The sequence below is a fragment of the Jaculus jaculus genome, chromosome 7 (genome assembly GCF_020740685.1).
Source record: "Jaculus jaculus isolate mJacJac1 chromosome 7, mJacJac1.mat.Y.cur, whole genome shotgun sequence".
In the NCBI taxonomy this organism is placed as follows: Eukaryota; Metazoa; Chordata; class Mammalia; order Rodentia; family Dipodidae; genus Jaculus; species Jaculus jaculus.
Genome location: NC_059108.1, coordinates 37769866 through 37796655, shown reverse-complemented (window position 1 = coordinate 37796655; position 26790 = coordinate 37769866). Strand labels below are relative to the sequence as shown.

The 26790-nt window shown below is 38.2% G+C and overlaps 1 protein-coding gene across 5 annotated transcripts in view; it reads left to right on the top strand.

Annotated features, from left to right (window-relative positions):
• Window positions 1-23060, top strand: part of Cep57l1 (centrosomal protein 57 like 1) — a 57905-nt gene extending 34845 nt beyond the window's left edge. For 3 of the 5 annotated variants that reach the window (XM_045154468.1, XM_045154469.1, XM_045154470.1), the window contains 10 exons: window positions 2709-2871; window positions 4315-4494; window positions 6576-6697; window positions 10197-10313; window positions 11845-11922; window positions 13303-13389; window positions 18224-18301; window positions 18416-18660; window positions 20339-20483; window positions 22714-23060. In XM_045154468.1, coding sequence (XP_045010403.1) covers window positions 2709-2871; window positions 4315-4494; window positions 6576-6697; window positions 10197-10313; window positions 11845-11922; window positions 13303-13389; window positions 18224-18301; window positions 18416-18660; window positions 20339-20483; window positions 22714-22935 — 1437 coding nt within the window. In that variant the 3' untranslated portion in view covers window positions 22936-23060. The remainder of the gene's footprint in view (window positions 1-2708; window positions 2872-4314; window positions 4495-6575; window positions 6698-10196; window positions 10314-11844; window positions 11923-13302; window positions 13390-18223; window positions 18302-18415; window positions 18661-20338; window positions 20484-22713) is intronic. The other 2 variants (XM_045154471.1, XM_045154472.1) reach the window with 2 other exon arrangements.
• The last annotated feature ends 3730 nt before the right edge of the window (window positions 23061-26790 follow it).

Below are 26790 nucleotides of genomic sequence, written 5' to 3'. Positions count from 1 at the left end.
GATGATTTATATTATTGACCATTTTTTAGAGTGATGATAGTATTTTTCTTCTGCTATATATTCTTTCTCTATTAATGCTATTGACCTTTATTCATTATAAATATTTACTTTAGTCTTTGTTCTTCCTTTTTATGTCACTAAACATACATACATACATACATACATATGTGTGTGTGTATATATATATGTATGTATATATATGTATATATATGTATGTATATATGTATATATATATTAGTATGTGTCTATATTATAGGAAATGTGGTAGACAAATTCCTTAGCCTTGAATTACCTCACTTAGTTGTAATAGTATGTTTCTAAAAAGTATTAGCTATTAAAAAAGTAAAGTAAGGGACTGGAGAGATGGCTTAGTGGTTAAGGTGCTTGCCTGCAAAGCCAAAAGACCCAGGCTTGATTCCCCAGTACCCAAGTAATCCAAATGCACAAAGTGGTGTATGCATCTGGAGTTCATTTGCAGTGGTTGAAGGCCCTGGCATGCCCATTCTTACTTGCTCTATCTGCCTCTCTTTCTCACATAAACAAAATAAAATAATTTAAAAATAAAATAGCTGATGTGATGGTGCATACCTTTAATCCCAGCACTCAGGAGGCAGAGGTAGGAAGATTTATTTGAGAGAAAGAGGCAGATAGAGAAAGTGGGTGTGCCAGGGCCTTTAGCCACTGCAAACAAACTATAGACACATGTGCCACGTTGTGCTTCTGGATTTACATGGGTACTGGGAAATCAAACCCAATCCATCAGGCTTTGCAAGCTTCAACTGCCAAGCCATCTCTCCAGCCCAGACTTACATTTTTTAAAAATTGTTTTGCGTATAGTTATGTCAGTGAGTTAATGTTGGGTAACAATTGTTACCTTTTTGTCCAATGTGGTTATGAATTACTCAGTTGGGTAGCATCTATTAAATATAATATATTTTCTAAAATATTTAAATTATTAAAGTGAAAATAAAATTATCTTGAAAAGTTTGACAAAGAACTAGCCTACTAAAATGGTTAAAAAGAACTCACCTGCCAAGAAAGAAAGTAAAACTGCACACAGTAGTAACAAAGTAAGTAAGTTTAGACTTCAGATTTGGAATTCTTCTAAATTAGGTGATCACAGTGCTAGTATGTTAAGTGGAAATGTGTCTTATTTAAGGATTAGACCAGGAAATTTTATATATCCAGGCTTGGAAGATGGCTTAGGGTTAAAGGTGTTTGTTTTCAAAGCTGAGCCCAGGTTCAATTCCCTGGTACTACATAAAACCCCATGTTCAGTGGCACTAGCACGTGTGTCTGCAATTTGTTTGCAGTGGTGGGAGGCCTTGGTGCTTCCATTCATTCTCTCATTTTCTCTCTTTCAAATAAAAGTGTGTGTGTGTGTGTGTGTGTGTGTGTGTGTGTGTGTGCGTGTGTGTGTAAAGTTTTAAAAAATACTTTATTTTGGGCTGGAGAGATGGCTTAGCGGTTAAGCGCTTGCTTGTGAAGCCTAAGGACCCTGGTTCGAGGCTCGGTTCCCCAGGTCCCACGTTAGCCAGATGCACAAGGGGGCGCACGCGTCTGGAGCTCGTTTGCAGAGGCTGGAAGCCCTGGCGCGCCCATTCTCTCTCTCTCCCTCTTTCTGTCTTTCTCTCTGTGTCTGTCGCTCTCAAATAAATAAATAAATAATTTAAAAAAATACTTTATTTTTAGCCATGCATGGTGGTGTGCGTCTTTAATCCCAGCTCTCAGGAGGCAGAGGTAGGAGGATCACCATGAGTTCAAGGTCAATCTGAGGCTGCATAGTGAAATCCAGGTCAGCCTGAGCTAGAGTGAGACATTACCTTAAAAAAAAAAGAAAAATTTATATATATATGTGTGTGTGTGGTTGTTGTTGTTGTTTTTATTTATCTGAGATAAAGAGGTAGGGAGAGAGAATAGGTGCACCAGGGCCTCCAGCCACTGTAAACAAACTCCAAACTCATGTGCCACATGTGCGTCTGGCTTATGTGGGTCCTGAGGAATGGAACCGAGGTCTTTTGGCTTTGAAGGCAAATGCCTTAACCACTAAGCCATATCTCTAGCCCTATATATTGGTTTTTGAGGTAGGGTTTCACTCTAGCCAAGGCTGACCTGGAATTCACTATATAGTCTCAAGGTGGCTTTGAACTCACAGCAATCCTCCTACCTCTGCTCCCCACGTGCTGAGATTAAAGGCGTGTGCCACCATGCCTGGCTCCAAAAAATATTTTTAAAGTAATTTAAAAAAAAGATATTTCATATGTCTCAAAATTTCCTGGAAATCCCTAAGGAAATAAGTCCAGTGGTGTCCAACAGCCAGTATTAGGGAACAATATTGTATTGTGGGCTCGTGGTTAAAAGCTATATTGCCCACTAGGCTTTCACTGTAAGCCCTAGTGACATACTTTTGTGAAGTGTTCCAGCTACAGTGCATGTGATCTATAAACTGAGATACTGGCAGATTTACTCCAGGGTGTGTGCTTATAGAAAGTCAGGCAGAAATATTTATACATTTTCATAGTAGTCATTTTTTTTTGTTATTGCCAAGCTTAATGTTACTGAAGTTATGATAACTAAGTTTGTAAATATACAACTCCATAGTAGGTAATTATATACTTTTAAGTTTTACCTTCATTTTTGTGTGATGTTTTTGTCCTGAAAACAGGAAGCAGTGGTGCTGCATTGTATGGTTGTTTTCTTGTCCACAGATGATGGATTCTGAATTTATACACAGTATAGTAGGAAGCTATCTTAAGCCTCCAGAAAGAGTGTTTGTTCCTTCACTCACCCAGAACGAGTCACCTCAGTATCATCACCCCGTGAACTTTCAAGCCACAGCTCCTAAAATGGTTAATAGTCCAAATAGCCAAGGTAATGTTAATTTAAATGTTACATGAAATTAGACAGTAGTACCAAGTAGGGTAAAACTATTTGAGTAGAAACATATGATTGTATGTTGACTATTAAAGAAATTCCTAATCTTGATTCTATCACTAAGTTTCTGTGAACTTAGGCAAGTCACCTAATATTTTTTTTTGCTTTGACTTCCTTAGCTATAACATGAGGTTAATACAAACAGCTGGATACATATCACAAGGTTGTCATCAGAGAATATTTCGAGAACAGAAAAGTCATCTTGTAACAAAGATGCCAGATTTGGAAAACTTGTGAAATAAGTGATTAGAATGCTAGTAAATTAAATGAAGTGGTGTCTTTCATGTGCAAAGTTATCCTTGAAAATTCTGTTGGAAGACATTATACCCAAATAGCTATAAACTATGACTAGTGTGTCCCAGGCCGGCTTCAAACTCACAGCGATCCTCCTACCTCTGCTCTCAAGTGCTGGGGATAAAGGCATGCCCCACCATGCCAGGTCTATAACTTTTTAAATCTAAACTTAGTGGAACCTAAAAATTGAATTAGACATTTGTATTTATGATGCCAGGCATATCTTATGCCATCCAAACCACTTCTATGGTCTGATTGTCATCCTTTCTAAATAATATTCTATAGTAGTGGTTGCCAGTAATAAATAATGAGCTTTGAGTGGAGTAAGCTATAAGAAAAAATAATCCAAATCAGTGGGCTAGCTACGTACATATAAAGAGCAATGAATATAATTTATTTTCTCATTTGTAAAAACCAAATGGTAATACCTACCAAACATCCTTCTAACTAAATATATACTAAAGTTATTATATACTGTTCATCTCTAGTTTTAAGTTACAATAAAAGTTTGAAGCAACATTTAAAAATTTTTATAACTCTAAATTTACCTGAATCATGAGATACTGATATAGCTGAATAACAATCATAATGGTACATGTATACTCCTTATAACTTCCCAGTCCTTACATTAGCTAGACAATTCACTTTTTTTTTCCAGTGGAAAAAAATTTCCTACCTCATATGTTTTGATCCATAACATTTCATCTGGGACAAAGAACAACAACAACAAAAAAAAATCTTGTTGTTTGACTAAAACTGAATATAAGAAGAACCGAGAAAGCTCTCCTAATTTTAAACCTCAACTACTGTTAATTGCTGGAAGTCCTTTCACCTGAACGTCATCACTGTATTATGTGGCTTGCTTGCTTAGTGCTTACAGATCACTAAGTACAACCGATTATTGTGTCCCCAGCTATGTTAGAGGAAATTCATGCTTTAGAGTTCTAGTCCTTGTTTGTTAGTTGTATGCAGAATATACTTTTATTTGTCCATTTTTCTGGCTACTAACAAACATATACTACTCATTTCTTAGTTTGCCCATGTTACTATTTTATTAAGTTTCCAAAACCTTCAACTTCTCAACAGCACTTGTTCTAGCCTTACGGACTCTTCAGGAAAAGATTCATCGCTTAGAGCTGGAAAGAACACAAGCTGAAGATAACCTAAGCATTCTCTCCAGAGAAGCAGCGCAATATAAAAAGGCCTTGGAGAATGAAACTAATGAGAGAAATCTGGCACACCAGGAACTGATAAAACAGAAAAAAGGTAAAAGAAAAAAATGTAGTTCTCAGAAATGAGGCGTTACCAAAGTTTATAATTTGTAATAGGTAGATTTTTCTTAAATATCTTTGTTCTTAGGTACATTGAAACCTTGAGGCTTTGGTCTCAGGGATTTTGATGTTTGTGAAAAATGAATAGAAGTTTGAACTTACCTCTATTATATATGTTCTTCTGGCTCATAAATTCTCTTTTTTCTTTTCTTTTTACAGGGTCTCACATGTATCCCAGGCTGCCTCCAACTCATTCATTAGTGGAAGCTGACCATACTTTGTAATGCCCCTGCCTCTACCTCCCAAGCCATCCCCATGGTTTATGCAGTGCTGGGGATTAAACCTAGGGCTTCCTGCATGCTCGGCAAGCCCTTTGCCAACTGAGCATGTCCTTATTCCCCAGTTCATAATTTCCTGAAATTAAAACAAAAATTATTTTTAGGTATTAGGAATTAGTTTTCTAAATAGCCAACAAAACCCAGCTTAGTTCATAATAAAATTAACATTTTTATGTTTTAGCTTATACTCATTATCAAGCATTGGTATAGTACTTAAACAACATAAAAATGAATAGAATAGAATTTTACTTAACATGAAGAAAAAATACAAAATTAGAGGAGATAGGTAGGTAGAGGCTTCTGTGGAAATTATGAAAAATACATTAGATGGCAAGAGCTTAAGAAATTTGGAATATCAGTTCTTTCTTTTTTTTTTTGAAGTAGAGTCTTACTCTAGCCTATGCTAACCTGCAACTACTCTACAGTCCCAGGCTGGCTTTAAGCTCACAGCAGTCCTCCTGCCTCTTCCTTCTGAGTGCTGGGATTAAAGGTGTGTGCCACCATACCTGGCTGAGTTCCTCATATTTTACTTCAAACACTATAGCCTTGGCGTTCCTTGTAATATACTCATCCTTCTAAATAAAGCTTAACTTTGTATATCGCCTTAGAAATAAAATGAAGAATAAGGGAGGGGAAATTTTAAGGATCTAGGGATGTATCTCCGTTGGCAAAGTGCTTGCCTAGCTCGCATGAAGCCTTGGGTTTGATCCTCAGCACTGCATATGCTGGGATTGATGGTGCACACCTGTAATCCCAGCATTCCAGAAGTAGATGCAAGAGAATCAGAAGTTCAAAGTTATCCTCAACTACATAATGAGTTTAAAACCAGCCTGGACTACATGAGACCTTTCTCCAAGGGGAGAAAAAAAATAGAGCTGGAGAGATGGCTCAGCAGTTAAAGGCACTTGCTTGTAAAGCCTGACAGCCTGGGTTTGATTCCCCACAGAAAGTGGCATATGTGTCTGGAATTCATAAATAAAAATAGTTTTTTTTTAAAGAGAGAAAAACATTGCAGCTGGGCATGGTGGCTCATGACAATAATCCTAGCATGTGAGAATCTGAGGTAGGAGAAGCACCATGAGTTTGAGGCCAGCCTGGAATAGAGCAAGACCCTTCCTCAAAAGTCCAAAAAGAAAAAAGAAAAAGAAAACTGGACAAAGATGAAAGAAAGAGCTGATAATAGTAAATAAGTAAAAGGATTAAAAACAGGTTACTGCTGGGTTAGATGTAGTCACATGTTTAATCCCAGCAGTTGGGAGGCTGAGGTAGGACAATTTCAGTGGGTTACAGAGTGAATTCTAGGTCAGTCTGGGTTTAAAAAAAATAAAAAGTTACCCCTATAGAATTAACTATGTGGTCAGTAGTTGAGTCGAGGAAAATAAAGAGTAGTACAGTGTGTATTCCTAAGTTCCCTGGGAGAGAAGACTAATAGCTAAGGAACTTTACACCCTCTGTGTCTGTAGAAGCTGTTGTTTCCTAAGATCAAGCACAATAATCATTACCCCACAAGACTCTGGCATGCATATATATGCCTTATAGCTCTGTAAGGATTGATGGTATGAAACCAATTATATATAATTAATGAGGTATTCACAAATTATATTAAAGTTAGTACTAGGAACTAAAGCCTCAAATGTTTGGCTTTTCACTGAATGTACATAATGCATTTTTCATAGCTAAATCTCTGATCCACATGACAATCAACTAATGAACACATTATTATTTTGTCTTATCATAGATATAAGCATGCAATTAAGCTCAGCCCAGTCTCGTTGTACTATTCTAGAGAAACAGCTTGAGTACACAAAGAGAATGGTTCTCAATGTAGAGCGGGAGAAGAATATGATCCTTGAACAACAGGTGAGCATAGTTTCCATAAACAATGATAATATAATTTAATATGCTTATGAAGAACATTTAACATGGGAAAATTATCACATTATAACCTTAATTAAAATGGAATATAAAGCTATGTATAAGAGATTTTCACCTATAGCAGTGATAGACTAGATCATTTAAATTCAATGTTTATTTAAAAAAGAAACCCTTGAGCGGAGCATGATGGCATACACCTTTAATTCCAGCACTTGGGAGGCAGAGGTAGGAGGATCGGCTGAGAGTTCAAGGCCACCCTGAGACTACAGAGTGAATTCCAGGTCAGCCTGAGCTATAGTGAGATTCTATCTCAAAAAACCAAAGGGGCAGGGGAAAAACCCTCAACAGGTAATCTAAAAGAGGAGAAAAAGAAAAGGAGAGAGAAGAAAAAAATAAATGAAAGGTATGACAGAACTAACAAGGCAGTGAATTGTCACCAATTCAAAACCTGCACAAGCTTAAATCCAGAGTTCAGTCTAACATTAATGGCTCCTTCCTTCTGAAGGCATTTCTGATTTCAGAAGAGGCACGTGACAGGCTGAATAATAAATTTAGCAATCATCCTTCTAGGGCTCAGAAAATAAGAGTCTAGGGCCTCCTAATAGGAACCCTAACCAATCTCTTACCTATGAATGCTTTGTAAAGGTGAGAAAGAGGGCAACAGCCCAAGCTACAAGGCTGTTCCAGATTATCAGAGTAGCTAGGTGGCCTTAGACCCTGAAACTGAAGGTGATTCTGGATTACTAGTATGCTTAGAGACCTCGGATTATTTCTACAAACATTTCTTTAGCACAGTGAGCAACTTTCAATCACAGATAGCCAGGCAGAAAAACAGAACACATAAGTAAGAAGTAGCCTCATAGGAGACTAGATAGCTCAAGATAGATATTGTCTAGAAGAGACTGACTTTAAAATGATCATGCTTGAAGAAGTCAAGAAGTTATGGGGATGCTGAAGCAGGAGGATTATTTGAGTTCACAAAGTAGAGACTAGTTTAGACAATATAATTAGACCCTGTCATCAAAAGAAAAATGAAGAGAGATAAGGAGCAAAAAATTATAATATGGCCAGGCAGATTTGAGAAAGACCCAAATCAAAATTATAGAATTTTTTTAAAAATTGGGCTGGAGAGATAGCTCCTCAGTTAAAAGTGCTTACTTGCAAAGCCTAATGGCCCTGGTTTGATTCCCCAGTACCCTTGCATCTGGAGTTTGTTTGCAGTGGCAGGAAACCCTGGGAGTGCTTGCCTACAGAGGCCTGAGAACCTGAGTTCAACTCCCTGGTACCCTTATAAAGCCAGATGCATAGTGGCACAAGCATTTGGAATTCATTTGCAACGGCTAGAGGCCCTGGTATGCCCATTCTCTCCCTCCCTCTCCTTCCCTCCCTCTCTCTTCTCTCTCTGCTTGCAAACAAATAAATAATATTTTTAACCCTAAAATTTAGAAGTTAATTGATAGCAAATTACAAGGCAGAATTTAAGAAACATGTCATCCAAACAAATGAAAGTAAACTCAGAAAATAAGAAGGGACACAATGTCCAAGTAAGAAGGTATAATTTATATTAAATTGGAGTGCAAAGAAAGGAAAGGGAAAAATAAAGCAAACAGTATTCTTTTTAGTTTTTTAAAAGATTAAAACTTAATATATAAAATAAAAGGTTTCATTGTGATACATTCTTATCTGTGTCACTGATCTTTGCTCATAGTCATCCTGTTACCCTCTTTTGTCCCCTTCTACTGGTTCCCTTCCTCCCCTGAATTGTCCCTCTCTGCTTTCATACTATATTTATATAATATTTTATATGTAGATAATAAATGCAATATATATAAATAAATATGTATATCTATTTATTGTTTATTTTTGACACAAAGTCTCATATTCTAGGCTGGCCTAGAACTCTTTATGTAGCTGAGGCATATGCTACCATTCCTAGCTTACATGGTGCTGGGATGAACCCAGGGCTTCATGTATGCTAGGCAAGCACTGCACCAGCTGAGCTATATCCCAGTTACCTACCTGTGTGTGTTGTGTGCATATGTGTACATATGTATGTGGAGGTGAGAAGTTGGCATGGATGTCTTCCTCACACTCTTTTTAAAACAATTTTTTAAAAATTTATTTTCAAGAGCTCGTGTGCCAGGGCCTCTTGCCATTTCAAATGAACTCCAGATGCGTGCACTACTTTGTGTATCTGAAGGTACTGGTGTGACTATTGTATGATGACCTAGTTATTTTCCAGCATATAACCAGGCTGGTATAGCTGGACCACAGTAGTTGTACTTTTAGTCTTTTTGAGGATCCACCCCCACTGGTTTCCATAGTGGTTGCACTAGTTTAAGGGATGGAGAGATAACTTAGTGGTTTAGGCGCTTGCCTGAGAAGCCTAAGGACCCATGTTCGACTCTCCAGGTCCCACATTAGCCAGATGCACAAGGTGATACAAGTGACATGCTTTGGCATGCCGATTTTCTGTCTGTGTCTCTCATAAGTTTCTACCAGTAGCCCTTTCTCAGTGCATCCCCTTTTCACAACATCCCTACCAGCATTTGTTCCTGTTTTTTTTCCTTGAGGATAACCACTCTGACTGGAGTGAGATGGAATCTTCATGTGGTTTTGATGGGCATTTCCCGGAATGCTGAACTTTTTTTTCATCTATTTATTGGTCATGTTTCTTCTTTTCTCCCCTTCCCCCTCTCCTCCTTCTTCCCTTTCCTTCCTCCCTCTTTCCAGTCTATGCTTCTTCCTTCCTTCTTTTGTCTTTTTTGGAGACGGGATCTCATGTAGCCTAGGCTGGTACACATCAGCCATTTGTATTTCTTCTTTGGAGAACTTTGGTTCAATTCATTTACCCATTCACTGATTGGATGATTTGGTTTTTTAGTGTTTAATTCTTTCTTTATTGGAGAGAGAGAGAATGGGCACACCAGGGCCTCTAACCACTGAAAATGAGTTCCAGATGCATGTGCCACCTTGTGCATCTGGCTTACATGGGTACTGGGGAATCAAACCTGGTTCCTTAGGCATCTCAGGCAAGTGCTTTAACCACTAAGCAATCTCTCTAGCCTGTGTTTAATTTTTTTGAGTTCTTTATATGTTGTAGATATTAACACTAAGTCAAATGTATAGTTGGCCAAGATTTTCTTCCTTTCCGTAGGCTTTCTCTTCTCTCTGCAGATGGTCTCCTGTTTGTGCAGAAGTGTTCTCGTTTTATACAATGTTATTTGTCAAATCTTGCAATTATTCCTGAGCCTTTGGAGTCCTGTTCAGAAAGTCCTTGCTTCTGCTGATATCTAGGAGTGTTTTCCTTTAGCATTTCAAAGTTTGAGGCCTTGTTTACAAGTATTTTCTTCTAAGCACCTAAAGTGTATACATGTACAAGCATGTTTCTTATAGCCAATTTATGCTGTTTTGAACTCTCAGAAATTATGTTATTCTTGATCCATTGGTATCACTTGCCAGATTTTGTTTTTATCCTTTCCAGGCACAGCTTCAAAGGGAAAAGGAACAAGATCAGATGAAGCTGCATGCAAAACTTGAAAAGCTTGATGTCTTAGAAAAAGAGTGTTTTAGACTGACAACAACTCAACAAACTGCTGAGGTAAGCTTCTTTGCCAGGAATAAATCTCCAGTGTTAAGCAAAACTGTCACTGTGTATATGCATATACAACTCCTCATTTACAACTTTAAGAAACCCAGATATTATTTCCTGCCCATAGAGAAATTGTGGGTATTTTTGGTATGTGCATTATATATGTATGTGTAAGTGTTTGTGTGTGTGAGTTTAGGTATACTATGCATGTAGCACAGTACACATGGGCAGGTCAGAGGCCAACCTTCACATGTCAGTCCTTGCCTTTTACCTCCTTTGAAACAGGGTCTCACATGTTTACCTCTGATTTTTTGCAAGGCTAGCTGGCCCCTCAGCTTTGAGTAGATTGTCCTGTCTCTGCCTCCCAGTTTACCATAGGGATGGCTGGAATTACAAATGCTTGCCACAGAGTGTGGCATTTTTTGGGGTTACTGGGTTTATGAACTTGGGCACTCATGCTTGTACAGTCAGTACTTTATCCAGAGCCATCTCCCGGCCAGATGAAATGAGTTCTGTCACGGCATGAAGGAGCTTGCATTCTGATATGAAATTGGTGTTTTGACTACTAAGCGGGTACGGTGTTTTCATTAGATAACTTACATCAAGGTATTGAAAAGAAACCAATCCTAGATCCCTTCTCCCTCTTTGCCTCTAAATCTTGTTCATTCATAAAGTTGTCTTAAAGTCTTTTGCCCCCTTTGAAGCCTTCCTTGAAATTCCTCCCTTTAAAATAATAATATTCCTGTTCTGAAAAACATCAAATATATAAGATGTCATACATGCATACAGTTAATATATAGTATATGTCACTGGGCATGGTGGTGCATGCCTTTAATCCCATCACTCAGGAAGCAGAGGTGGAAGGATTGCTGTGAGTTGGAGGCCACCCTGAGATTACATAGTGAATTCCAGGTCAGCCTGGGCTAAAGTAAAATTCTACTTCAAAAGGCCCAAACAAACAAAAATCATGTGTGTGTGTATGTGTGTGTGTGTGTGTGTGTGTGTGTGTGTGTGTGTGTGTGTGAAATTATATTCATTGCTTTGCTATTTGATGGTTTCATGTTTGTTATTCTTGGTGACCAGAGTACACTCTTAGGTAACAAGGACCATATCTTATATTTCTGTAAGTGTCTTCTTGTACTTCTTTCCTCAGTATTTATACTCTTAACATATGCATATAATAGGCATTATTATTTTTTGGTTTGGCATAGAATAGCAAGACCCAAGACTATAAATGTTTGACCTTCAAGACACATAATACTTTGAGAAGCTTCATCCGGGTTTTGATGATGGAGATGAAGAAAGCCTATGGGTGTTCATATTCTTTGTATTCACTTCATTTTCCTTCTACATAATAGTTAGTAAGGAAGAAGAGAATGAAGGCCAAGAACAATCTTAGCAATCTTTGTCATTCTTATTTTCTGCTTTAACTTGCCAACTCTTAAAACTTAAAACCCCTACGATTCTGTTTGGAAAGGGAATATGGGATAATTGGCTCTAATTTGTATGTGTAACAGTCCCAGGTTTTATTCCCCTACAGGAAAAGATTAAATATCTAGAGGAAAAACTTAAGGAAGAAGAACATCAGCGTAAGCTATTTCAAGACAAAGCTTCTGAGGTGAGAAGCATTATCCAGTCTCCCGCACTGAGCTGCATATGCTCAATTCTCACCAGATCTGTCACTGTGTTTTCAATCAATATATTCACATGCTTGAGTACATTGCCAAGATATCTTGTAAATACATATATTCTCAGTTGAAATAAGTCCTAGAATGCATTATTTTAAGTTGAGATATTTATGCATAGCTATTTAAATGTATACAAACATATATATGTGTGTGTATGTGTGCTTTTCTCTTATAAACAGAGAATTATTATAATTACCAAAAGATGTAGACTTATCCATACAAATAGTATTTAGGATATTTTTTTCTTTCCCCAAAATGCCGAGTGTCTGTCCTTTTCTTTTCCCAATGGAGCCTTGCTGTGCTGCCAAGGCTGGCTCTGAACTCCTGGACTCAAACAGTCTTCCCACCTCCCCAGTAACTATAGCTATAGGCACATGCTACAATGCTGGCTCTCAGAAAATATTGTGTGTGTGCATATTATGTGTGACATGGTGGGTATGGTGTGATTTGTGTGTGGTATGATGCACATGGGTATGCCGCTGCACGTGCCAGTACATATGCCTGTAGAAGCCAGAGAAGGATGTCAGGTGTCCTTTTCTATCACTCATTCTCATGTTTCTCTGAGACCAAATAGCTCACCGAACCCAGAGGTACCAGATTTTTTTCTGTGTTTTTTTTGTTGTTGTTGTTTTGTTTTTGTTTTGGTCAGACTAGCTGACCAGCAAGCACCAGTGATTCTCCTGTCTGTCTCTATCCCCCACAGGTCATTACAGACTTGTGTAGGCCATACCCAGCTCTTTATGTAGGTGTTGGGGAATTGAATTCAGGAGAAGTCAGGCTCTCATGCCTGAGTGGCAAGCGCTTTTACCCACTGAGCTACATTTTCCTAGCCCCTCAAAAAATCATTTTTACACTTAAAAAGTGAGAGCTTGGGCTAAATGAGATAGCTTAATGAGTAATTATTTGATCACTTCTCTGCATTTTGGCTGAGATCTTGAGGACCTGAGTTCTGATCCCCAGAATCCATATAAATGCCAGACATGGTAGCACCTGCTTGCAATGCCAGCACTCAGGATGCAGAGACCGGCAGTTCCCCGGGCAATCTGACTGGCTGGAGTGGCTGAATCAGTGAGTGCTGGGTTGAGTGGGAGAGCCTGTCTCAATGAAGACAATGAAGAGTGATAGAGGAAGACACTTAGTGTCATCATCCGCTAGCTTCTAAACATATGCACACTCACATGCAACCAACATACATGTGAACATACATACACATGCGTACATAGCACATACATACAAAAAAACCCTGTGAGACCTCATCTTTCCCTATATAGGAAGAAGCTTGTTATAAATTGTTTTCTTTAATATTGTAGCTTCAAACTGGACTTGAAATTAGCAAAATTCTAATGTCTTCAGTTTCAAATTCAAAACACTCTAAAGAGAAGAAGAAATCATCAAAGGTATGCATATAAAACTTTTTTTTCCCCAAATAATACTTTCTTACTGGCACATACTCATTTATTTGCCTTTTAAATCTCAATGTTACCTATTTTCATAAAGGATTAAAAGACATGAAATGAGTCAAATGATGGTAGTTTGGGGTATAAGAGTAGAAAATTCTGGGCTCAGCAGTTAAAGGTACTTGTTTGCAAAGCCTGATGGCCCAGGTTTTGATTTCTTAGTAGAGCCAGATGCACAGGATAATGCGTATGTATGGAGTTCGTTTGCAGTGACAGAAGGCCCTAGCATGTCCATACTCATTTTCTCTCTCTGCCTCTTTCTGTCTTGTCTCTCTCTCAAATAAGTGAAAGTTTTTAAAAAGAAGAATTTCCATAAAATTAAAGTAACTGTAGGGATTTCTCAAAAAACTAACACTTGAACTACAATGTGACCCAGCTATACATTAATGTTTGTATGTATATAAGTAAGGGGATGTGAGATTGAGCATGGGCTGTGAGTCAAGATGGAGAGCATGAGAGGGAACAAGAGGTGATGAGAAGGGCTCAGGACAAAGTGAAACATGAGAGTGAAAACAGAAAGGTGGTTCAGTTGTGAGGGGTATGAGGGAGAAGGAGAAAGGGAAAGACAGAAAGAGAAAGAGAATAATTTGTTTGAAAACACTGTAATTAAGCCTAATTCTGTGCTAATAAAAAATATTTTTTTAAAAAGAAAATTCCATAAACTCTAAGCTAAAAATTGAACCCAAGTGGTGTATAAAACTTAGTTCTCATCTCAGTTTAGTTGACAGTCAACAGAAAAGAGCATGCAGTGGACTTGCAACTGTCCTCATAAAATTCCAGGAAGAATTCCAGGTTTTTTATCCATTATTTTTTATTGCGTTTTGTTGTTGTTGTTTGTTTTGTTTTGTTTTTCATTGTAGGGTCTCCCTCTAGCTCAGGCTGACCTGGAATTCATTGTGTATTCTCAGGGTGGCCTTGAACTCAAGGTGATCCTCCTACCTCTGCCTCCCTAGTGCTGGGATTAAAGGCGTGCACCACCATGCCTGGCTTATTGATTTTTTAAATAAAATGGTTATACTCTTAGACCACACCCCTGCATCAGTTCTGCTGAGGGTCTTCAGTGGGGTTATTGGTATTCATTGTGGGAACCAAGAGACCTCAGTCAGTCTCTGCAGCAGTGGGGGAAGAATGCCAGTTTTTAAGGAAAGACAATCATTTTCCTGGTGTTCAATTCTTAGCAAAAAGTATTTTGTGATCATGTTTCAAATGAGTACTGAACAACACAGTAGATACTGAAAATACAAATATCCTGAATGCAAAACAAAAAAATAGATATATATGTATCTGGGCATGATGGTACACGCCTTTAATCCAGCACTCAGGAGGCAGAGGTAGGAAGATTGCTGTGTGAGTTTGAGGCCAGCTTGGAACTGCTTAGTGAGTTCCAGGTCAGCCTGGGCTAGAGTGAGACCCTGCCTTGGGGAAAAAAAAATCCTGAATACAATTTTATATGCATACATACAAAATAAACAAGTATTTTAAAAATTTGTATTTGAGACAGTAGTCCAGGTTGGCCTCAGACTTGCTGTGTGTCTTCGGCTGGTCTTAGATTCCGTCTTCCGCCTCGCCTTTCTAAATGTGAAGACGACAGGCATGCACCACTGCAATGGACCATCTAGCTGCATTTTTCATAATTGTTACAAAAGAATTGTTAACTATAATAAGGAAAAAGTATTTTTGTTATTTCCTGCATTAGATACTTATTTTTCTATCTTATCTGTGTAATGAGCTTTGAACTGGAAATCTAAATAGGAAAATAACATATACAATATTCCAGTGAACAAATGCTGACTTTTATTAACTATTTGTTCTGTGGCGTCTTTTATCTGACGAGTTGGTGGCATTTTAAATTTACATGTTTATTATAAAGATTATAGGGAAAAGATAAGAAGTAACAGAAGGAAAAGATAGCTCCAGAAAGAGAATACTTGACAGCAAAATCACTTTAGAATAGTCCTAGTACCAGGCTGGACGTGGTGGAACTTACAATCCCAGGTTCACAGTGTGTAGCTGATAGTATTTCCCTTTAAAGATGGAGCACTAAAGTTGTAGAAGGTAAGGTCAGATATTAAGAGGCATCTATGAGACCTGCTTATCTCTTAACTTTCTTGCTTCATGTCTTGAGTTGAATATGCAATTCATACATTTAAGTTTTTTTATTATTTATTTGAGACAGAGATAGGCAGGGAAAGTAGCAGGGCTTCCTGCCACTGTAAACAAACTCCAGATGCATGCACCACTTTGTGCCTCAAGCTTTACGTGGTACTAGGGAATCAAACCCAGGCCATTAGGCTTTGTAAGCAAGCACTTTTAACCTCTGAGCTTTCTCTCCAGCCCCAATTTATACAATTTGATGTACTTAAACTGATGTCACTATGAGATAAGAAGGAAATAAACCCACCATGGTGACACATGCTTGTAATTCCAACACTCAGAAATCTGAGGTAGGAGAATTATAAATAGCCTGGACTACTTAACCAGGTTCCATGCCAGCCTGGGATACACAGCAAGACACAACCTCATAAAGGAGGTAGAGGTGGGGATAATTAAGACAGGAATGTATGAGAAATACATAAATAATCATAAGATAGAATGTATTAAAAGCCTAATAGAGTTATGAACAAACTCTTGTGTTGTAAACACAAGATAATAATGTGAAGGGTGATGCCAAGAGAATGAAAGACAGCCATGGGAATTTTTAAGTATTGATAGGTTAAGATGAGGAGAAATGCATTACAATTGAAGAAGTTGTTTGTTCCAGGAACCCTTAGGTGATATTTCTGTAGTAGATGTAAAATGGAGTCAGAGTAAGAATTAAAGTTGAATGATTGCATGGAGTGAAATTATGGATGACCATTAGTGCCACATTAAGAATTTATTCTTTTTTTCTGAGATTTTTCAAGTTTATATTTAATTGTGTTTATAAGGAGGAGGGCACACACCAGGGTCTTTTGTAGCTGCAAACAAATGCAGATACTTACACCACATTTTTGTATTCCACTTACATGGATGACTCAGGAATTGAATTCAGGCCAGCAGGCTTTACAAGCAAGTGCCTTTAATCAGTAAGCCATCTCCTCTGCATGTGTTTCTGTGTATGGTATGCATGTATATATGTATGCATGTTTTATGTATGTGGGTCCATGTTTATATAGATGCACATGTATGCATGTGCACATGGATACCAGAGGTTGACATGAAATGTCCTCCTCAGTCACTCTCTACTGTATCTACTGAGGCAGGGTCTCTTTCAATCCCAGAGCTTGACAGTTTGGCTAGTCTAGCTAGTCAGTTTGCCCCAGTGTCTCCCATGTCTATACCCTAAACACTGGAATTAGAGGTAGACTGTGATACCTACATTCACATGGTGCTAGGGATCCGGACTCAGTTCTCATGCTTGCATAGCAAGCACTTTGTCCACTGAGAATTTGCACTGTTGAAGCTGGGTGCAGTGGCACACACCTATAACCTCAGCACTCAGGAAGCTGAGTCAAGGGACCAAGAATTCAAGGTCATCTTCTATCTACTACATAGGAAGTTTGAGGCCAGCCTGGGCTACATGAGGCCTGTCTCAGAAAAAAATTGAACTTTTGCTGGGCATGGTGGCACACACCTTTAATTCCAGCACTCGGAAGGCAAAGGTAGGAGGATCACCGTGAGTTCGAGGCCATCCTGAGACTACATAGTGAAGTCCAAGTCAGTCTGGACTACAGTGAGAACCTACCTCAAGAAAACAATAAAAAAAATTCAACTTTTATAAGCAGTTCAGATCCACTGAAGGCTTGTGAGAAGAGTGGGCACATAGTTGAACCTGTAATGTAATGACAGTTACCGTCATGTGTGAGTGTCAAGATATAGAACTGATCCACCCCTCTAAGACTCCTTCATGTAACTTCTTTATAGCTACATAGCCCACCTTGAGCTCTGGCAATCTCTAGTCTGTTCACCAGTTTTCTTATTTCAAGAAAGTTCTATAATGGGACATGGTTGCACATGGCTGTAATCTCAGCACTTAGGAGGCTAAGGCAGGAGGATGGCCATGAGGTCAAAGCCAGTCTTGGCTATAGGGCAAGCAAAGGCAGACTTGGACTACATAGCCAGACACCATCTCAAGCTTGGATTGTGGAGTGAGACTCCATCTTAAAAAAAAAAAATTGTAAGTTGATCGCATAGTTTGAACCTTTTAGTGTTACATTTTTCCCTGAAACACCATGTAAAGTGATGCATGTCCCATATAGTCATCTTGTTTCTGCACACTACTCCATGCTAAGGCTCTAGCACATTAACTAGTTGCCTATTTAAAGATATTTGGATTGTTTCCATTCTCAGCTGTTACAAATAAAGCTGCCATGAACATGTATAAACAGGTTTTTGTATGAACATCAAGTTTTATTTCTCCCAGATAATTCCCCATTAGTGTAATTGTTGAGTCATGTGATAAGTACAGATTTCCCTCTATAAGAAACTGCCAACGTGGCTGCACCATTTTGTATTTTCACCAACCCTTGCTAACATTTGTTGTCATCACTGTTTTGTTAATTTAAGCCATTTTAATAGGTGTGAAATGATATTTCACTATAGTATTCACATTTATTTCCCTAGCAATAAAGATGTTAGTGACCTTCTCATATTTATAAGCCATTTGTATGTTGTCTACAGTGACTCTGACTTTGCCTGCATTCAAACTGCATGGACACTTTTACTGTTGAGTTTTTCATATCACAAATGCATTTTAAAATAACATTGTTGTTTACTTTGCCCCATGCATCTTTAGAAAAGTAAATGTATAAAAGGAAGACCACCTCAGCAAATTGAATCAAAGCTCAGCACACCATCTTTTAAATGTGAAAAGGTGAGAGGATGAAAACAGAGGTTGTTGTTTTAAAAGTTTCTTTTATTTGTAAATGCTTTTTTTAATCCCATCAGCCATTGAAATTGATTCCTAGCTTCTTCTTTTCCTTTCAAGTTGAACAGTTCAGACTGCTCCGTGAGTGCAAGTTTGCAAAACCTTCTGCAGCTGATGCCTCGCTGTGGCCCACAGAGCTTTCCCAAGCCTGCGCTGGCGCTAGAGCCCAGGTGTCTCCACAAGCCTCCCAGGACAGCGTCCGGGTGCAGAACTGCGTCTTGCAGCTCAGAAAAACCCATTGTCATTTTTGACAATTTGTCTGAACTTTTGATGGCGATGCAAGATGAGCTGAACCAAATGAGTCTGTAAGTGTTCTCACTCTATCAGGAGAGCTATAGACACTGAGATAGCAGTTTTTTCTTCTCAGGCTTAAGACCAATGCCACCTATAAATTCTTAAAGGCCTGAACTATTTGGATTTATTTTGTTTTGATCCACAGATTAATTGTTACTGTTTTTCATTGTACTTACTGGACCATTTACATGCTAACTATGTATAAGTGTGGCTTTTCCAATCTAGAGAGTTTGTTTTCTCAAGGCTTGCACTGACAGACAAGCATTACTATGATTTGAATATACAGGATCTGGTGACCTTAGATTCTATAACTCAGAAGAACTTTTATAAGAAAGATTTTCCTTGTATATTTTTAGAATATTTTAGTTAAATGAATGATTTTATTAGACAAGCAGGAATATAATCTCTTACTTTAGATTCCAGCTAGTCTGCATTACATATTTTGAAATGTTCATAGTAACGAAGATTCTGTACAAGATTAAGTGTTATGCTCCATGTTTATATATATGTATATATATTCAACAAAATTTTCAGAATTATGTGATTTGGCTGGTCATCTCATTAAACTGATATATATCTATAAAACATATAAGTATTCTGTTGAAAGTATTTCAAATCCTAGAGCTGGAGTTGATGAGAACCTTATAATGCCACTAGCCAATGACAGCAGACTATTTTACTGTATTCAGCTATGAACATCAGGAATTCAGATTTTTTAAAATATTTTAATTTTTTTTATTTGAGAGGGATCTAGGAGAAGGATGGGAGAGGCAGATAGAATGGACATGCCAGGCATCTAGCCACTGCAAACAAACTCCAGATGCATGTGCCACTTTGTGTATCTGGCTTACTTGTGTACTGGGGAATTGAACTGGAGTCCTTTGGCTTTGCAGGCAAGTGCCTTAACTACTAAGTCATCTCTCAATCCATGAAATTCAGATTTTTTTTAAAGCTTCTTAGTAGCCTAATACTAACACCTAATCTTAATTCATGAGAGCCTGGTTATATTTACTATGATTTAATTACACAACTCTAAAGATAGAAACTGTCTTTGAAGATTAGTATTCCACTCTGAGGGCTGAAAAGATGGCTTAGCAGTTAAGGGTACTTGGTCTGGGTTCAGTTCCCCAGTACCTGTGTAAAGCCATATATACAAAGTGACTCATACACTTGGAGTTCTTTAGCAGAGGTCGTAGTGTGCCTATACTCTCTTTCTCTGTCTGTCTCTCTCTGTATTTTTATCTCTTTCAAATAAGTAAAAATTTTAAAGTTATTTCACTCTAAAATTTATGGTTAACAGAAAGATTAATTATGGCAAACACATAATTTGCAATAGTGCTTTATATTTGCTATTCTTTTCTTAATATTTGAGACAGGGGGAGAGAAAATATGGGCACTCCAGGGCGCCTCCTGCTGCTACAAACTCCAGACACATGCATCATTTTGTGCTTCTTCACGTGGGTACTGGGGAATTGAACCTGGGCTATCAGGCTTTGTGAGCAAGTGCCTTTAGTCTCTCTAGGCATGCTATTCTTGTCTTTCTTTTATTGTCATGCAAAGTCTTATTCATGTGTCAGATATGTTTGTTTCACTTGTTATTATTTCATTTACTTATTTTTGTATTGCCGAGATTGAACCCAGGGTCTCGTGCAGTACCTTCCCCAGCCGTAATGCCGCTCTCTTTCCTAGGGAGCACAACAAGCTCCTGACACAGAGGGAGCAGACCGAAAGCCGTGCCGTCTGCGATGACATCGAGTGGGAACTAGAGCAGTTAGTCAAGAGAATGGAAATTAAAGGGGAACAAATCTCCAAACTTAAGAAGCATCAAAACAGTGTAAGAAGACTTTAGCTGAAACATAAATAAATAAAAATGTGTATGCATTCAGTGTTCTATCTCTGTAAGACTCCAAATTTGAGGTCTGTGTGTATGGTGTAGTGAAAAGATACATAGGAGCCAGGCCCCATACAGAAAGTCACTGCTCCATTGAAGCAACATGCACCCTCTGGACTCTACACAACTCCAGGCTACTAAAAAGAAAAGGAACAAGAAAGTCTGTTTATATATTCAGGACTTACACCCTCTGTGAGATAGGATGGCTACTGTCTTAGCAGCCCTCTAGGTACCCCTTATCCTCTTCTCGTCCTCCTCCCTCTCATGCCTCTTTGGTGCCTCTCTATGTTCACAAGTTTCCAAGGCAGTACCACACATAGACCTGGTACTATAATCCTAAAGCCACTATTTCCCCTCTCCCAAAACAAGCCATGTGTGTTCTATTCCTTGTGGACTTGTGCTCAGCTACCTATAGCATGTTGGGCAGTTGAATGGAAGAGAATGTGTACCTATGTCTTAATAACTAAAAACAGGATGATCTTTAATATTCTAGCAGAAGAATTATGAATATAACATTTCAACACAGTGATTCCATCCATAATTGAATTCTAACCACATTCTTACAGTGCTGAAGCAGAAGGAAGAGGGTGTCTTTCCAAGAAACCACAAGACACATGACTTTCTATTCACAAATATAGTTATTCAAATAAGTGGGTGAGGGCTGGAGAGATGGCTTAGCGGTTAAACGCTTGCCTGTGAAGCCTAAGGACCCCGGTTCGAGGCTCGGTTCCCCAGGTCCCACGTTAGCCAGATGCACAAGGGGGCGCACGCGTCTGGAGTTCGTTTGCAGAGGCTGGAAGCCCTGGTGCGCCTATTGTCTCTCTCTCCCTCTATCTGTCTTTCTCTCTGTGTCTGTCGCTCTCAAATAAATAAATAAATAAATAATTTTTTTAAAAAAAGTCTAAAAAAAAAAAGTGGGTGATCTATTAACCATGCAAATAGCCCCCCTCACACACACATTTTATAGAAAAATAATAAAAATTCAGAATGTTACCTCATTTATTATGCTGAAAATTGGACCTTGGGCCTGATGCTTGCGGGGCTAGCACTATACCACTGAGCTACATTCCCAGCCCTTTAAAGAAATCAAAATTTTGAAGCAAATGTTATCACTTTACTGCCTTTTAAGGTGAGAATAAGTAAAAAAAAATTGTATGCTTGTATTGGTGTGAAAATTATGTGGCATTTTATACTATCTTGGAATTGCATAGAAGAATGATCACATTTTTAGAACTTAGTAATCTGTACATGTCACATTTTGAAGGTCATGAATTTATACTCTTTAATAATTATAACAGTATAAGTTTTCAAACATGGTACCATGGTACATTTAATTTTTTTAAAGTTGTCTCCTAGGCATATTGACAACCCAGTGTCTGGATCAGCTCTACAAATTAGCCTATGCAGGAGGGGCATAGGCCAAGTAATTGGTGGGATTTTGAAGAAATGTATTATAGCAAGTCAAGAAGAGTGATTTATTTCTGTCTACCCTGTTACATACTTCTGATAGAGAAAAAGTTATTCCCCTGACTATATGTTTGACATGCATGAGTATTTTAAATTCAGAAGTACTTTCAATATGTTTTCCCTATAAGCTCAATAGTTACTCTTAGCATAATTTCCCCACCCTTTCCTATTAATGCCACCTGAAAAGTCCTTCCCCCTTTTCTTGATTCTGTGGCTTTTACCAGTTTCATATTTTTCCATATATCCTTTCCCTTACCTACTCCAGCCCAAACTGAGCTTTGTTTGGCCTTGTCAAATCTACACTTCTCCCTATTCAGTGTTATCCCAGCTTGAAGTATTGTCCAGTTGTCGTGTGTGTGTGTGTGTGTGTGTGTGTCTGTAACGTATATCTGTATGTTGTGTGTGTGTATCTGTAACGTATATCTTTATGTTGTGTGTGTGTGTGTGTGTGTATATTATATATTACATATACATATATATATGTAACATAGGTATATATTCTTTCTTCCATTAAGCAGAAATAAACACCTCAAAAGCAAGAGTGCTTTTCATTATATTTTCACCTGAATATCAATATTAGACATGCAATGGGTTGCTAAATTGAACTTTTAAATTTAATTTAAGCTATCCATCCAGTCAGTCATCAATTTTAGGGTATACTTTAGTATTAGTTTTTGCCTAAAATACTAGATTTTTTTCTCTCTAGGTTCGCAAACTGCAGCAAAAGTTTCAGAACTCGTGGAAGAGTGAACCTTCAAGTACTCTGCAAGATGACACCAACCCCAAAGGGTCAAAATGCATGAAAAATAGTCCCAGGAAATATTTGAGTGAAACTAATCCTTTCCCGAAACGCAGCAACTTTCATCCGATACAAGTTCATAATCTTCAAATGAAATTGAGAAGAGATGATATCATGTGGGAACAGTGATACAGTAGCAAAACTGTCACCTTGAATGAACTTTGTTATTGAGGTCACCCATTGTCTGAAGTGGTTTCAGATTCAATATACTGTGTAAAATTGTGAATTATGTTTCTTGATTTTATAAAACATGAAGTTGTATTTTTTTTGTTGTTTTTTTTTTTTTTTTGTTTTTTCAAGATAGGGTCTCACCCTAGCCCAGGCTGACCTGAAATTCACTATGGAGTCTCAGGGTGGCCTAGAACTCACGGTGATCCTCCTACCTCTGCCTCCCGAGTGCTGGGATTAAAGGCATGTGCCACCACGCCCAGCTGAAGTTGTATATTTTTAAATTAGTGCCTAATGACTTACTAAAAGTCCTACAATAAATGATTGGACTTTTTTAATTGACCAAAGTCCCTTAATCCCATCATGTTTTAGAAACCTTCACTTTGCAGATATCTTAAACTAAATCTACGAAGTTGTAATGAATTGACAATATTCAAAATCAAGTTAAATGTGAATTATCAATACCATCCTACATTTTGCTTGGTTTTTCGAAGTAAGGTCTGCCCAGGCTGACCTGGAATTCACTATGTAGTCTCAGGATGGCCTTGAACTGACAGTGATCCTCCTACTTCTGCCTCTCGAGTGCTGGGACTAAAGGCATGCACCACATCTGACCCCATTCTACTTTTTTAACTTAGTGGGCTTATAACATTAAGAACCAGTGTTAAATGAACACAATACCAAAAAAGTCTTTAATTTTCCTAGAGTGGCCTCCCTATCTTGTTTCAAAGCTTTGTATTATTTTATTATTGTTGTTTTCAAAATGGAAACGCCCAATAATTCTGCTGTTTTGAGAAGATGCCTTTAACCCAGGTTGTATGTGACAATTACCAATAGAAACCCCAAAGTGCTTAATAGTTGGAGAAAGTAAATCAACTGTAGAAGCTCTCCTCTGCTAGTCCCATTCTCATTTACAAGTCTAGTTTCCTTTTTAATGCTGGTGGTTTATTTTGTCCTACTCTTCTATAACCTTCGATGACTTGTATTTTATTGTGCATAATATCAGTATAAACTGACAATGTGTATTTCTAGGACCCCCTCCCTAAAATGGTGTGTTTAATGCAAAATTATAGGAAGAAGTTAGACATGTAATTAACCTCATGTAGCAACAACAACAAAATGTTCTTTAATTCTTTAAAATCAGTGATTTCCCAATGGATTTCTTTGTATATACATGTTTTATAATAAATTTACATTTGTTGACCTATCTTTCTAGAAGCTTATGGAAACTAGTACATCTCTTCTAAACACCTATTTTCTCACTTAGATCTTCTGGGGTGACTAGAAAATTGGCATGACCAACTAACGTAGAAATAAAGGAGAGATTTAAAAATAAAGCTACACTAACAGTTTTAAGAGATGGTGATTCCACAGGGACAGAGTTAGAGTACATGTCTATCTGACCTCATAGCAGTTGGCATTCCCATGGCACAGCAAGATAGCATGTGGTACATATATAAATTGATAGCAGAGAGAGCATTTAAGCTGTAAGTATGAAAACAACTTTTAAGTTAGGATCATAGAGATAGGTTCTGTAGGCCAAGGTTGGCCTCAAACTTACAGTGTAGCCACTAGTCTTGAAGTGATCCTCCAGTCTCCAGCTCTTAAATGCTGTAGCAGCAGGTGTGTGCATGCCCCCAGAAAAGCAACTTTTAGAAAGTTTTTGTGTTTTCCTAGGAAATACTCAAAAAGTGCATGTGAAAAAATGTGGCTAACTATGGCCATTCTGGAAAAGTTAATTACTGTGGTCATTCTACCAGTATAAAGAATTACTACCTTAGAGCCGGGCATGATGACACACACCTTTAATACCAGCACTCGGGAGGCAGAGGTAGGAGGATTGCTGTGAGTTCGAGGCCACCCTGAGACTCGAGAGTGAATTCCAGGTCAGCCTGGGCTAGAGTGAGACACTACCTCAAAAAAAAAAAAAACAAAAAAAAACACAACCTTAGAAGACATTTCTATACCTGAAAATGAGAAAGTGTCTGAAATGGGCACATTGGTACCTGGGCTTGAATTTGGAAGTAATAAATTATGCAGGAAGGTTCCTTTTCTGGTATAAATCATGTACATACTATTCCTTTAGTAGAGAAGAGTGGAGGAAAGTGCCTGTCCTCGTGAAGTAGTGGACGTACTGTTCCCTTAGTAGTAAAAAGAGGAGGAAAGTCCCTCTCCTCATGTAGTAGTGTACGTACTATTCCCTTAGTAGTGAAGAGTGGAGGAAAGTCTGTCCCCTCGTGTAGTAGTGTACATACTATTCCCTTGGTAGTGAAGAGCGGAGAAAAGTCCCTCTCCTCCGGAAGTACTGTCTGTACTGTTCCCTTGGTGGTGACTAGTGGAGGAAAGTCCCTCTGCTCGTGTAGTATTGTACATACTGTTCCCTCCGTAGTGAAGAGTGGAGGAAAGTCCCTCTGCTCGTGAAGCAGTGTACGGACTACTCCCTTAGCCTGCTTGCTTTTTCCCTTCGTGTCAGCTCCTAAGCCCTGGAAATTTACGTAGGCTGTCTCAGTAAACTGCATAGTGTCACTTCATCCCGTTTTCTACTTTATCTTTCCTCCTGAAGGATATGAATTTTTTCTTTTCAATTTTGAAAGAAAATAACCACTGAAACTGTAATATTGCCTTTAATTTCTATCTCCTTATTTCCTGCAAATTTCATTCAATTCCCAGTGCCACATTGTAAAGATAACCAAAATAGCTGGGGCGATGGTGTGCCAGTTAAGGATCATGCTTATGAAGCCCAAGAATCCAGCTTCAATTCCCCAGTACCTATGTGAGCCAGCTGCACAAAATGGCAACTGTGCCTGAAGTTCAACTACAGTAGCTAAAGGCCCTGTCATGCCCATTTTCTATCTGTCTCTCTCTCTCCCTCTCTGTGTCTCCAACAAATAAATAATATTTAAAAAGAAAATAATTAAAAGGTTGCCAAGACAAGTTACTATAAAACTTTGGAAATGATTATTTCAACTAAGAACTGAGAGTTTTCATCAAAAATAATAACTTTTCATTAAAAAGTTATGGTATACATGTTATATGCAAGCCTTCAGAACAAAGGCTTGGGTTCAAATTCTAACTCTACTGTTAGTAGCTTGCATAAGCCAAAGAACTTTCTACAGCCTCAGTTCCTCATCTGCAAAGTGGGGCCTATACTAATCCCACCTCACGGGTTTTCATGAGGAGTAAATGAAATAACTTACACATTGAAAGCACCAGCAATGGATTGGCATTTAGTAAAATGGATTGGTCTTTGACTCTGAGTGCCCCCCCTCCCATGTAGAACACAGTTTCAAATGAGTTCAGTTCTTAAAGCAAAAGTCTGACTCTTGGCTGGAGAGATGACTTAGCCGTTAAGGTACTTGCCTGTGAAATCTAAGGACCCAGGTTTGATTCCCCAGTACCCACGTAAGCTTTATGCACATGGGTAGTGTATGTGTCTGGCATTTATTTTCAGTAGCTAGAGGCCCTGGTACACCTATTCTCTCCTCTCTCCCTCTCTCTCTCTCAAATAAATAGAAATAAAAATATTAAAAAATAATAAAGTCAATTTATTCTTAGTAACTGAACTGGAATGTTCAATTTGTTTTCTTTTCTTTTCTTTTTTAATTTTTCTCTGTGGAAATGACTTTGGCCTGCTTCCTAGGCTACGTTTCTAAAGGGAAGAAATAAAGAACACAGTTGTTCCGTGGTGCAGAAATAACATAATCACACACAGCGAGTGGGTTTGGAGTTTGTTTTGGTTGTTGGGGTGACATGATTACTAAGAAACAGTAAAGAATGGTGTCTTGTTACTGCATCACAGCTGCTGAATTGAAAACA